Source organism: Styela clava, chromosome 1 (assembly GCF_964204865.1).
Source record: "Styela clava chromosome 1, kaStyClav1.hap1.2, whole genome shotgun sequence".
NCBI lineage: Eukaryota > Metazoa > Chordata > Ascidiacea > Stolidobranchia > Styelidae > Styela > Styela clava.
This window is the reverse complement of record NC_135250.1, coordinates 8,121,128-8,134,888: the sequence shown is the minus strand read 5'-3', so window position 1 is coordinate 8,134,888 and position 13,761 is coordinate 8,121,128. Positions and strand designations below refer to the sequence as shown.

Sequence of the window (13,761 nt, the reverse complement as noted above, 5' to 3'; positions counted from 1 at the left end):
TAATTTTCAGAATTCAATAGTCGTTATTTCCCCTCATCATTGATGTATCTCTCCACGATACCAAATCAATTAGGATAGACTACTCAATATCAAATGCCGTATAGTTTGTAGCTCATAGACTATATAGTTAACTTATAGCTCGCATTGTTGCCCAAAAAAGATGGTTTCATTGGGTCTAATCTAATATAATTTTTTACCTCATTATATGATCACTTCTAATGATATCTATACCATGGAAAACTACCCAACTAAAAGTTACCACAGGAATAAGCCTCGCAATCAGAGAAGATAAAGCAATGAGCGGAGTTCTGTTCCATAAATAATGATTCGTGTAACTCATGCGTGAAATTTTCCATTGTTTTATCATAATATATATATTTTTTCAATGTTGTCGTTTGGCATATCATGCCAGATTTCACCGTCGACACTATGGGTGACCGTATATTTGAACCCGCGTACATTTGAACCCATGTGTATATCCGCGGGTTCAATCTATATGCAGGTGCTAAAACCCATGGGTTAGGGTTAGTATGGGTTCAAATATACTCAAAACAAAAAAAAAATTTCCGACACTATGTGTTTCGCAGTGGAACCGTAAATAAATATGATCGTTGTTGTAGCAGTTTTGAATATCATTTTAACTTGAGATATTTTTATATTGTTTTATTGGTCTTTATAAATATCGATGTCTCTATAAATCAGTGATTTTCAAACTAGGGTTTGAGAGCCGCATGCGGCGATGCTTTAAAAATTTTTCATTGAAAACTAATTATTGGCCTGAAATTAAAACTCGGAAGTCAATTTGTAAGTCGAATGAATTCCCCTGTGTTTATTAGCGTAGCGTTGACTAATCTACAAGATGCAATAGTGACGCAACAGTAAGCGTTTTCGCGGCCACTCGGACACTCTTCACTTGCAAAGATTTTAGACAAGTAACCATTGGCTTGCTTTCGTGGATTTTCAGTTTTTGTCGCATTCCCGAATATTATGTATCTGTATAAATCAAATAACTCAATGATTATTTTAATTTTTAGAGCATTTTGATTTTGTTCCAGCAATCGAAAATAGTCCCGAATCTGGTGATCATCTACAAGCTACTGCACCTTGCATTCTCCACGATTACGACCCGCTTTGACAAACTTATTAGAAATCAAAGCTAAATTAAATGGCTGTGACGAACCCATTTGCTCTCGCGGGCCATTTTATCAGTCACCGCTGAGTAAGCGGGCCGCACAACTTTTTAGTCATATATAGTATGATGCCTATTAATTTTCATCAACAAAAACGAACAACAGCATCCATAAAGATAAAGTTATCTAATGATATATTGCAGTATAAAATAAAAATAAAACATTCAATTCAGGTTTTGCTTGGTGAAATTTTTGGAAAGTTTTTTGCTTTACTGAGCGCTTCATATTAGTTCGAAATGACGATTTGGAATCTCTAAACTACATACCAAGATTTTCGTCCGTCAGTCTTGACCTGTCATCTCACTCATCCGCGCGGTCCGCTCGGCTGTTGGAGATCCGAATTTCCGTTCGAAAAATGAAGCATTCTTGACTCGAATGTTTTTGTCGACTACCGAGGTATCACTGTACAATCAATTTATATTGTACTACTAAATTATAGAGTTTAATATTTCATCGCAGACCTAGGGATTTTTCTAACGTTGATATCTCGAAAATAATCTTGGGTGGTAGTATTATGATAAAGCGGAGTCAGTGTTGCAAGAACACATCAAATTTTTAAAATTCTCAACATCGCTGAAATACGAATCAAAACTAAATATAATCGGGCTGTCTGAAACACTTTGTATGGTCGTGATATTTCATAGTAATGTTTATATTTTGTCGACGCAACCGCAGGTTACATTAACACACAATTGAATTAATATAAAACAAAACATTTTAAATAGACTCAGATTTGTCGTCAACAAATTTCACATTAGTGGCGAGGGCTTCGTACAAAAGAGCCGTATTTTGAAAGCCTCCGGATACAGAAGTTAAATAAACGAATCCATCCTGTAACGATTAACTGATTTTCAAAATGTAGGTATTTATTCAAGATCTCCCATTATTTTAATCATTGAGCTGAAGTTATAAACTTTCTATTACTTTTAGATGTCCCGTGTATCGTGCGCCAAAACATTAGATTTTCGCAAAGTGAGGTTACCCCTTTTCCCCTAATCCTTATGCGTTTGTTAATAAGCCAACGTAACTAGGCTAAGACATCAGTTATTTTGATTCATTGTTGATCCAACAAAACAAGATGTATTGCAAATAGCGTTGTCAGTAATATAGGTAATACTGGCGCTCCCATTTTATATGTACAGTCTCTAAAGGTTTATGACTTCAAGCCAAACATACACTAAATCGTCTGAATGCTTCGCGGGCCGCACAAAATTCTTTGGCGGGCCGCAGGTTTGTCACCTCTGGTCCAGGGTGTGCAAAATCGAATCTTTTTTCGAATCGAATAATTTTTAACGAATACCGAATAGTCGAATAATGAATATTTTTATACATAACAGGGATCCAAAACGTCGGAGGTCGATACTCCATTTGGAAAATAATAGAAAACTTGAAATTCGGCAATAAAGCGTTTTTTACTGGTTAATGGTTAATTTCTTCATAATCGCTGATTGTCTTTGTCACCGCGATCGTTTCTGCGGCGATATCCTAAATTTGGTATTCTATATTCCCGACCTTTTTTGCAAGAATAATGGGTCGCCGGATATCGAAGTTTCATATTTCTAGTATACTCTGGCGTTCACATCAGCGACAACTGTTGAATACATTGAGGGCTGATTTCAAAACCAAATTAATTTTATTCTGAGTTTTATTCTCTGCCTTGGATTTGATCTTCCTTATCCCCTCTTGTAAATTAACTGTGCCTGTTTAAAGTGAACAGTAACCGAGGCCGGTAAGTGAGTTTCTCATGCTTTTCTGTGGTGTTCGTGTTAATGTAGTATTAGATAGATAAACCTAGCAAATTTACGATTGCGTGATTCCTGAATGTTGATTTAAAATAGCGATTAAATAAATTGTCAATTATGCATTTCTAGGCCTTTGTGTCTAATAAGGGGTCAGACGCTAATTATAACTAATTCCTTCAAGTTTTAACGTTTTTTTTTTTTTTTTCAACAAAACAACACCCCGATGGTCATTATAGCTGAAATACTTACTGATATGAGTAATGCTCAATTTTCTTTACGGAATTTGCAAATTCAGCACTTCACTTAATAATTATGATTATGTCATGCCGTAAGGCTTAAATATTATGCCTAAATGCTTCAAAATTCAACAATTGCAATCATTTTCGATGATAATATACGCAACAATTCGTGAACGAATCAATGTGCATTGTTACAACGAAATTCACAATTGATTTTACGTTCTACTCTTGGCTCAACGGCCATGCATGGTCGAGTAAAATGTTTACATATTCAAAACATTATTGGCCAAGGATGGAAGGGATCACTAAAGAGCTAATACAAAGTGTTTAGGGAATAGGACATGACATTTCTTATCTGGTTACAACTTAATGAGTGTTTTTCATACAAATAACTCATACCTACTTTTGTAAAAACTTTTGGTCATTTTTAAAAATCCGTGCTATTTATATAACTAGAGTTTTCTAACGACCTAAAATCGCTTTTTTCACAATGAAACGCCGAAAAGTCATTTTAACATTTAATTTTAATCAACTTTATGTTCGGTAATGCAAGAAATGGCTAATGACATGTCACCAAGCACGCGGAGTTTAAAATCAGGGAAATTTATTTTAAATAACTAATTTGGTTTGACGTTTCTAAATTTACGGAACGGTCGGTACGTTTTTTTGCAAAATATGAAATTGAAACGATACGTTAAGTGCAAAGATGAGCATATAACACTATACCACAAAGACAACGAACGACTTTTCAAATTTGTCTTTTTTTTCTGACAGTGAACGCCGATGATTGTCATAATTTAGTTCTGCTTAGATAGGCCCTTACATCGCTGTTCTATTCCAAACGATTTTCCCGAAATTAAAGCCTTGGCTTGGGTTTTCATTTACGCCCTCCTTTCTACCTTGTTTCCAAAAAACGTTTTGTCACTTAAAACTAGATAAACCACGCTCTTCTAGAGAGCATGCCTGTTGATGAACGGCTAGCTATTGTTGATTGGCCATGATCTGCGATTTATAGGTTCTATATGGGATGTCAATACAGGAGAAGTTGAATACCTTTAGTCGACATTTGGAGGAGAAGAATTTTACAAATGAAGACGCGTAACGTCTGTGTGAGCAATTTTTAAGCCAAAAGTCAGTTTTAACAAACCACTTGGTATCGGTTCGCATGATTCAATAAACCGTCTAAACGAGAGGCTTAAAGCCTGTAAATCAGTCGCCAAGTGAGACAAGTATATTGACATGTTTAAGTAAAGTAGGTGGTGTGGGTTGAATTAATCATTCATCAATAACCATGGTTGTAAACAAGTATTCAAACTTGAATATTAAGTACAGCTATAAAAAACGTACTAAATTACTCAGCAGGAGGTGGGCAAGTAGCTTAATTACCATTTGACCAGATTTTGATAAGCCTACAGGTCGGCGTTCTCTTGAAAACAACTGTGTAAAACTCGACGAGAAAACAGTTACAGCAGTTTGATGCTTTGTTGTAGTTTTTGCAGCTGGCGAAATCTTGCATATATACATGCGGTATGGGTCATCATTTGGTTATATGAGAGGAAAATATATCGCGTGATTGGATGTACTTATTCATAGCCCGCATATATTTAATATATATCTGTTCTCATTTATTTGTATAGTGCAAATAACGGGCGTCACAGTTTTGGATTGTAACTTAATGTTGTGCAGTAAATATAAACTTGCTACAATCTCATAGCAGTACATAAGCGCACTGTCGATACACGTATAATATGTTGTCAGCTGGTGTCTTATAAGTTCCGACAGTAGAATGGCGATGGATGCGAGCGTTCACTGTTTTATATATTTTATCAAGCATACTATAAATTTGACTGAGAAAAACTATTTTGAGAAAATATATTTCCGCAACAGGACAAAATATATTTGCGTTCGTAAAGTAAAGTCATACTCACACAAATTCGGACGTCCGCAACAATCGATTCATCAGAATTGTTCTTATGTCATATTGAAATCAAATGATATTGGATATTGTAGATAATGTAATGTTATCTTGATTGACAAATCAAAAAATTATAAATTGGGGATAAACTTCATTCGTTGAATAAATTCATCTGTGCTATAGCACAACAAAATAGACAGAACAATGTATATATTGTCGCTCCAAAACTGCCTCAGTAAGGAGAAAAAACACTTTGTGCCAAGTACCAGATATGTTTTATAATTTCTTTATCGTTATATATATTGAAATGTATCCAATCTTATTAGCCAAATAAATAACGTCGAAGAGCCAACAGATGGGGTTATGTCAGTTTGGAGATGTTTAGCATAGGACACCCTCAATATACGAATAGATTTGGTATTCTAGTTTTAAAAGTGTAGTAGGTAGGAATTAACAAGTCATGTTGACCTTGTATTTTTCAAATTTAACATACACGATGCAGCGGAACATATTTGCAATTTGGTGCATGAATGAGAATACGTTTTCGACAGCGTCAGAGTGTAGCCACCCGTTAGGGAATGCCCCAGATATGTGATCAAACTATCAATTTACCCGCACAATAGGGTAGAGTGGCAATAGAGTGTATGGTATCGCCAGTCAGAGTCATGATTATTGTTGAAATACACGCATAAGGCTTAGTGAGTCTCTTATCTTACGCTTGGCATTCATCTGTAGCCTACTGTCTGTTTACAAGTGAAGTCACAGAAGTTGTTGTTTTATTTAGTAATGTTGGTGAGAATATATATCAGATGTTTATTTTAGTACATTTCCATTAGAACCAGTAGGACGTTTTTAGAAGATACGTTTAAAAAGCCTCTCGTCGCCGAGTGTAATAAGCAGGGGTACTTATTAGAAGGTGGGTTCTTCAACATTAGCTACTACGGGTAATATAAACCAGCCTCATCAAAATGGCTACGCAATATATTCTCCGGGTATGCTGTATCGGAATTATTGCTCCAACTTTTCGAAGATTTGACAAAATTTTGGAATTGACCGACGTGAGAAAATTGACCCGGTCGGGATCACCATAAAAATAGAACGTACATCTTGAACATGGCGGTATCTCTCCAATATGATCCTGCCAGAAGTATATATATATATAACGTGCAATATTATGTTACAAAATATTCATACATTGTAAAGTTTACGATTAAATTGAAATTTTCCAAGTAACAGATGATGAAAATACAATTTAGGCTATATATACCCATAATACATGATATGAAATATTGGCAATAAAGAACTGCTTTTATTCCTATTTGCACGGTGACTCCAGTAGCAAGCAGAAAATAGAATAGATTTAGAAGACCAGATCAAAGTGCACAACATTACAGAAATAATCCTATATTATCACTAGAATTCATTCTTATGTTTCAGCTTTTGCAACAAAAATCACTCTCGTGTCAGCAGGCTTGTCCGTGGGAATGGAACATTTCGTTATGGATTTCGTGTCCATATATTTGAGCATAGCTCTCCTGTTAGTTACAAAGAGCAAAATATATTCAGCATTAACAATATACTTTGTGAAGGGGCTGTTAACAAAGTCAGTAATTAGGCTTCCCGCTGCTTGTCAGCAGGGAACCTATTGTATTCCTGTGTTTTATTATTATTATTTATTTATTTATTTATTTATTTTTATTATTTTTTTTTCAAATTGGTCCTACAAACTTGAAATTCACCTCAAATGTGCAGAAGTTCTCAGCTAGCAATAAAATGCAAATTTTATGCATGAGTGACCACGCTTTCACGCTCCAGTGAGCAAAACGCGTTTTCAGTTTTTTTGCGATTTCTCAAAATTGATACATGGTATTGGGTTGAAATTCATAACAATGATTAATGGACATGTTCCGGATACGACATGTCAAGGATACGCATGAGTGACCTCGGCGATACGCTCCAGTGAGCAATATAGAATTTAACATTTTCATCTTCTTCTCGAGAACGACACTACTTAGAGACTTGAAATTTACATCACATGCAGATAATAAGTCCCCCATCATAAATTGCAAATTTTATGCATGACTGACCACGCTTTCACGCTCCAGTGAGCAAAACGCGTTTTCAGTTTTTTTGCGATTTCTCAAAATTGATACATGCTATTGGGTTGAAATTCATACCAATGATTAATGGACATGTTCTGGATACGATATGTCAAGGATACGCATGAGTGACCTCGGCGATACGCTCCAGTGAGCAATATAGGATTTAACATTTTCATCTTCTTCTCGAGAACGACACTACTTAGAGACTTGAAATTTACATCACATGCAGATAATGAGTCCCCCATCATAAATTGCAAATTTTATGCATGACTGACTACGTTTTCACGCTCCAGTGAGCAAAACGCGTCTTCAGTTTTTTTGCGATTCTCAAAATTGATACATGCTATTGGGTTGAAATTCATAACAATGATTAATGGACATGTTCCGGATACGATATGTCAAGGATACGCATGAGTGACCTCGGCGATACGCTCCAGTGAGCAATATAGGATTTAACATTTTCATCTTCTTCTCGAGAACGACACTACTTAGAGACTTGAAATTTACATCACATGCAGATAATGAGTCCCCCATCATAAATTGCAAATTTTATGCATGACTGACTACGCTTTCACGCTCCAGTGAGCAAAACGCGTCTTCAGTTTTTTTGCGATTTCTCAAAATTGATACATGCTATTGGGTTGAAATTCATAACAATGATTAATGGACATGTTCCGGATACGATATGTCAAGGATACGCATGAGTGACCTCGGCGATACGCTCCAGTGAGCAATATAGGAATTTACATTTTCATCTTCTTCTCGAGAACGACACTACCTAGAGACTTGAAATTTACATCACATGCAGATAATAAGTCCCCCATCAAAAATTGCAAATTTTATGCATGACTGACCACGCTTTCACGCTTCAGTGAGCAAAACGCGTCTTCAGTTTTTTTTACGCGGGAAGCCTGTTAAAGCTGCACGCAGCTCTAGTTTTTGTTGTTTTGCATGTCTCTTTGAACATGTAGTCCTATTTAGTACACGCTAAACCTAAATTTAACAATTTTTATTGAATTGTTTTCCAATGGGATGGGATGAGACAGAAAAGATATGTCCCATGGACAAGCCTGCCTGCCAGTGTTTACAAGACAGCGTTTGTAGCGGTTACTATTTCATAAAATATATTTATATTACTGTAGAAATTACACATTACTAAACCCGTCAAAATGGAAGACACTTTCATTCTTATCGGCGTTGTCATGATTATATTTGTACTCGCATTCTTGTTTTTTGCTCCAAAAAATCAGGAGAACGAAACAACTGAAAACAACCTGGTACCAACTGGAAGAATAATCTCTCCTCTTTATAATGAGCCTGCAAGTATATATGTTAATCATATATTTCTCAAATGGTATTGCCCATTGATTTTTAGGTATGAAAATAAAAAATTGGGAATTCTTTCGGAAAAGGTACAAACAGCAGACAATCATCAGTTGCCATGGTCTTTCTGCCTTTAAAGCAAACTACACCTAATATATATATATATTCAAAATTTAGTTGAAATACTACTTTTAAGGATTCATTTGATATGACCCAAGTAGGTAATGCTGGAATATGTTCTACGATTAGGTCCAAAGTGATCACGTGATGGAATTTTCGCGTTTTTCGAAATATTAATTTTTCTGTTAATTTTGATAAAAACGGAATATATCGCACCAGTTTGAAAATATGTCGGTTGTTTGCGTGGGTTGCGGCTTTACGAGCTGTCCCTATGTCAAGCTCACGACAATCGCGCATGAGACAATCTTTCTATTAATTGCGATATTATTTTTATTATTATACAGGGCCAGAGAGAGAGCAGATTTTAGTGAGAACCACAGCCGCAGGATTTCCAACTCGAAACGGTATGGTCGTTGTCGCCCAACACGACATTTACAATCGCGACGGTTATGGCCTTGTTCGTCCATGTGGATCCTTACTGGAAGTTGGGGAAATCACAATACAGCGACCAACTTCAATTAGTCCTTCAACTACAACTCGACCACTAGCATTGCCTCATGCTGCCTGGAAGTCTAAAAAACCAAACAACCCTCGAAGAAGAAAGCGAAAAAAATAATCCGGATATGTCACTTTAGCAGACTGGTCTTCGTCATAAAAATACAATAATAATGTATATTCTTACCACAGGGCTGCCTTCAATGTAAACATTCCATTTTAACTTTGTTAGCTTACTAATGTACGCATTACTTTCATTTTTGTTCAATCTTATTATATTCTCTATTTGGCGGTACCGTTGCTAACAGTCGGCACTAAAGTAACTGCTGCTTTTCTATAGCTGGAGCACTTGTTTTTGGTGATGTCATTACGTTTGTAAATTCTGATTTCACAACTTCGAGTCGCAAGTGATGCACATACCTTCTTGAACAGAAGTATATACATACGATACGTTTTGCTAAATTGTTGGCATGAAAGAAAAATCGCCTTACTTTGCAACCAATGGACCAATTAATTGTTAACTTTCCTTACTTCAAGATGTACGAAGTCGATAGAAAGTTGTTACGTTATTTTTATCAAATTCCCTCTAAATTCTATAGAGCTCGATAAATCACAATCAACTTCGACAAGTCTTTGCCGGTCCCATAGTTTTACTAACTATGCCGGTACCGTCAAGAACTGTTGCGATGGTGAACGTGATTTTTGAACTGAATTATTAGGCACCAAACAGGCCTAGTTCACGTTCGTACATATATATTTGAGCATTGGTCGCTAAATATAAGCACATTGTTTTGCTAGAATATTGTTGTTGTCAGTCTTTTAGTGATTCCTTGGCTTTCTCCATGATTAATAGATTTCAAATTTTCAGTAGTCGAGGACGCAAGAAGACGACACAATAAAATAAAGGGTTATAACTTTTATTTTTACATTTTACCGGGACCTACGATCTTCACAAATTTTATTTTGCTGTCCAATTTTAGACCTCCTGAAGTATGCGCACCAAGAAGGCGCACAACCTGAACTCAGGTTGTGTATACCAGGTTACGGTTCAGGTTGTATGACATCTTGGTGCGCATATTCAGGAGTACCCCTATTTTTATTAACATTTTTTTGCTAGAATATTGTTGTTGTCAGTCTTTTAGTGATTCCTTGGCTTTCTCCATGATTAATAGATTTCAAATTTTCAGTAGTCGAGGACGCAAGAAGACGACACAATAAAATAAAGGGTTATAACTTTTATTTTTACATTTTACCGGGACCTACGATCTTCACAAATTTTATTTTGCTGTCCAATTTTAGACCTCCTGAAGTATGCGCACCAAGAAGGCGCACAACCTGAACTCAGGTTGTGTATACCAGGTTACGGTTCAGGTTGTGTGACATCTTGGTGCGCATATTCAGGAGTACCCCTATTTTTATTAACATTTTTTACTTTAGTTGTCAACATATTTGAGCATTGTTCCTTTGGTTATATATGCAGATTTTTACTAATTTCAGTCCGTTATTGATTGCTTGAGCTGTAATGTGTTCACGAGGCGTCGCATTTTTGGTTTAACTAACGAAACTGCCTTGCAAACAGTCGAGCTCATTTCTTGCTGAATGTTAGATTTGTTTTGTGTAATCGTAGCGTTCGATTTAAACCTTATTCCGGCTGATGCGTTACATGAAGTGCTTTTTAGCCGAAACTGATCTTCTCAATAAAAAATTCATGACAATCAACATAGATAGTCATAACCTTCAAAAAGTGTGAGTGGTGGAGTTGTCTTTGTAGTTGTAATCTACAAAAGTGCGTCGAAAATAATAGAATCGAGACGTTACTGTCATTGGAAAAGGTCAATGGCGATCAGCCTCTCCTACAGGACCAGATAAAAATATTAGCTCATCAATTGAAGTAACAAGTATCCCTAACGCTTGTACAATCAAAGTCGGAGATTCTGGCAGTTTTCAAAATGCTAGTATTCAAAATCATGGTACCCACATTGCCACATATTCAGGCCAGAAAAACGACTCGCTTACTGATGGACATTATATATAACACAGAATAAAATCCTTACTTACAGTTCCATTCTCCAACATTGTACTTCATTAATTGAAGGTACCTTATTGGTTAAAGATAAAAATGTACCAATCAGTACCATACGCATATCATTGATTTAATTCATTTTTACTGTGCAGAGCATTTGAACTTGCATAGAAGGTTAAAAAAGTAGAAAAACAAATATTTTCTTCATAATACAACGTGAGCCAAAACCACTCAGAAAAATACTCAACTAAATAGAAATTATTACTAAACAAGGGATACTCAAAAGTCGAAAGAAAATGTTTCTTATCAAATTATATAACTTTTTGGAATAATCTACCCTAGAAAAATGAAAAATACTTTTTCTTGTCAATTGAAACTCACCACCCGATGGAAAATTATTCAAAATTACAAAAAAACGCTTATACATCCAAATTTATAATCCCATTTTTGTGAATTGCAACACCACCTAACGACAACAGTAAGCCACTGGGAAACCTTTCACATATTAACAGTAGATACCATTGTTCGTAAATGAACCGAAAATTTTACATGTGCCAGTAACGGGCAGGTAAGTGCAAAACCCCGCTTGAACTGGATACCATACAAGTATCTGTTCATGACATCATGTTCAACAACATTCATGACTTATTTTAGCATTTCCTGAATTGACCATGGCTTCTGGATGGAGTAATCAAGTTTCAGCGTTGCTACAAATCTGTTTCCAAAATATGAAGCATGCGAGATCAAAGGTTGACGGGGTGTGCCAGGGTCCCAGTGGAATGATCAATACTCAGCGTTGCTACAAATCTGTTTCTAAATATGAAGTACGCGAGGTCAAAGATTGTCGGGGTGTGACAGGGTCCTTCGTTGGCGATGCAGTTGTTTTTGCTCTGGGTTTCATTCTATCATAATCAGTATTAGACATAGCACACGACCTTGGCCGAGTCGTTGGTAAATTTACTTCTAAATTTAAAGGATTATTTTGTTCAATAGGAGTATTTTCATTTTTTTCCAGGGCTTTAGAGCGTCTTTTGACTGGTACTGGAATAGTATTTTCACCAACAGTTTCGTTTCCTATGTTAGGGGAGTCTTCGACAGGTTGTGATGACACAGCTTCACTATTTCCAGATGACGACCCTTGTTCAATGTCTTCAGAATCATTGTCCTCAGGTATATTACTAAATGCTTGCTCGGCAGGCTTTCTTCGTATTTTTGACATTCTGAATGTAAATTGGAATAAGAATTTGATAACGAAATTGTGAATGAACAAGTAATTAGCAGCCTTCCATACAGCAAGTTGACACTGTTCATAGACAATTTCTCATGAAAATCTTTCAAATTATGTACACTCACTCAGAAGTAAAGAAGACCCAAATGAACTAAGGTAATGCAAATACAGATTGTTGTGAGACTTGTAGCAGCTCAACACAATAGGATCAGAATAATAGATGTGAAGCCTGTGGACTAGAAAGTTTATCTAATTCCCAGAATGTTTAATAATTTATAAATAACGATTAAATACGAGAATCAAAAGTATATCTCTCCAACAGTCATTCGAAATAAATGAAAACTTGATTATTAGCTGACAAAAGCTCTTACTTTCTTATTGTTCCCAATTCAGCAACAATGGAAGGTTGTTGATTGATCCATTCATGAAGAACTTGTGAAGTTATGGTTTTTTCGTCCAATAAATTATAATATTCTAATTCTCCTTCAAGTGCCTGATGGAAAGATATAAAAAAAAATTAGGCAAATAGCTATAATTGCAATTAAATATCCTAATATATAATATAGATTTTAATTTGAGGCAAAATAATTAAAATAATCAATTCCAGCCGTTCAAATATTAATCAACATAAGTTTAATCAAACAAATTTATAAAATGTTTATTGCTTTTGATAATGTGTTTTACAGCAAAATGACCATTTCAAAAAACGATAGTATTGTCTCAAATACAAAAGCAGTCAGTACTGTGATCATTACAAACAAAAAATGATAAAATGATATTTTCAACTATTCATCTGATGGGCCATCTACATATCATGCCTAAATTATCTAACATGTGAGTGAACAAAATATATGAAAACTGCAATCTGGTATGAAACATGAGTTTACTGTTTTCCATAGCTCTAATACTTTTTTATATGACGCCTATCATGTCTATCTCTTCAAACAAGGCCCTGAACAAGCACTTTAAATAAACACATTCTAAAATATTTTTCAAATCACAAAGACTTATCACATTAAGCAATATTATCAATATTCTGTTCACTTTGAATCTACAAGGCAAACCTTGAGTTGTCTTTGAAGTGCTCTCTTTTTCAACATAAGTTCATTCTTCTTGGGATCCCTTGAAAGAATAGTCATTTTTCGGCGTAGGGTCGTTCTTCGATTAACGCCGTGAATATCGACTTCCGCATGTTGAAGAGCTTTGCATAAGTCGTCGATAGAACTTGAGTTTCTTGGTCTCGACTCAACGTCTGATGCTTTTACTTTCGGTCGACCAGCTATGTCCCTTCTTGGTAACCAATCTCGATTGGGTGATCTATGTAGAAAGTTTGAGATAAATTGAGATAAAAAAAATAAAGAGAATTGGGATATATAAAAAAATA

The 13,761-nt window shown here is 35.5% G+C and overlaps 2 protein-coding genes across 2 annotated transcripts in view; one reads left to right on the top strand and one right to left on the bottom strand.

The window, feature by feature from the left end:
* The first annotated feature begins 8,115 nt into the window (after positions 1 to 8,115).
* LOC120339258 (uncharacterized) lies at positions 8,116 to 10,128 on the top strand. Its single transcript, XM_039407353.2, has 2 exons — positions 8,116 to 8,511; positions 8,976 to 10,128. Exons 1-2 carry the CDS (start codon positions 8,358 to 8,360, stop codon positions 9,245 to 9,247), a joined length of 426 nt encoding a protein of 141 aa, XP_039263287.2. The 5' UTR covers positions 8,116 to 8,357; the 3' UTR covers positions 9,248 to 10,128.
* Positions 10,129 to 11,258: 1,130 nt separating this feature from the next.
* Positions 11,259 to 13,761, bottom strand: part of LOC120338655 (uncharacterized) — a 33,631-nt gene continuing 31,128 nt past the window's right edge. Inside the window, exons 28-30 of the mRNA XM_039406569.2 lie at positions 13,442 to 13,694; positions 12,749 to 12,870; positions 11,259 to 12,369 (exon numbers count right to left, since the gene is read on the bottom strand). Of these exons, the coding sequence (XP_039262503.2) occupies positions 11,949 to 12,369; positions 12,749 to 12,870; positions 13,442 to 13,694 (796 nt within the window). The 3' untranslated portion in view covers positions 11,259 to 11,948. The remainder of the gene's footprint in view (positions 12,370 to 12,748; positions 12,871 to 13,441; positions 13,695 to 13,761) is intronic.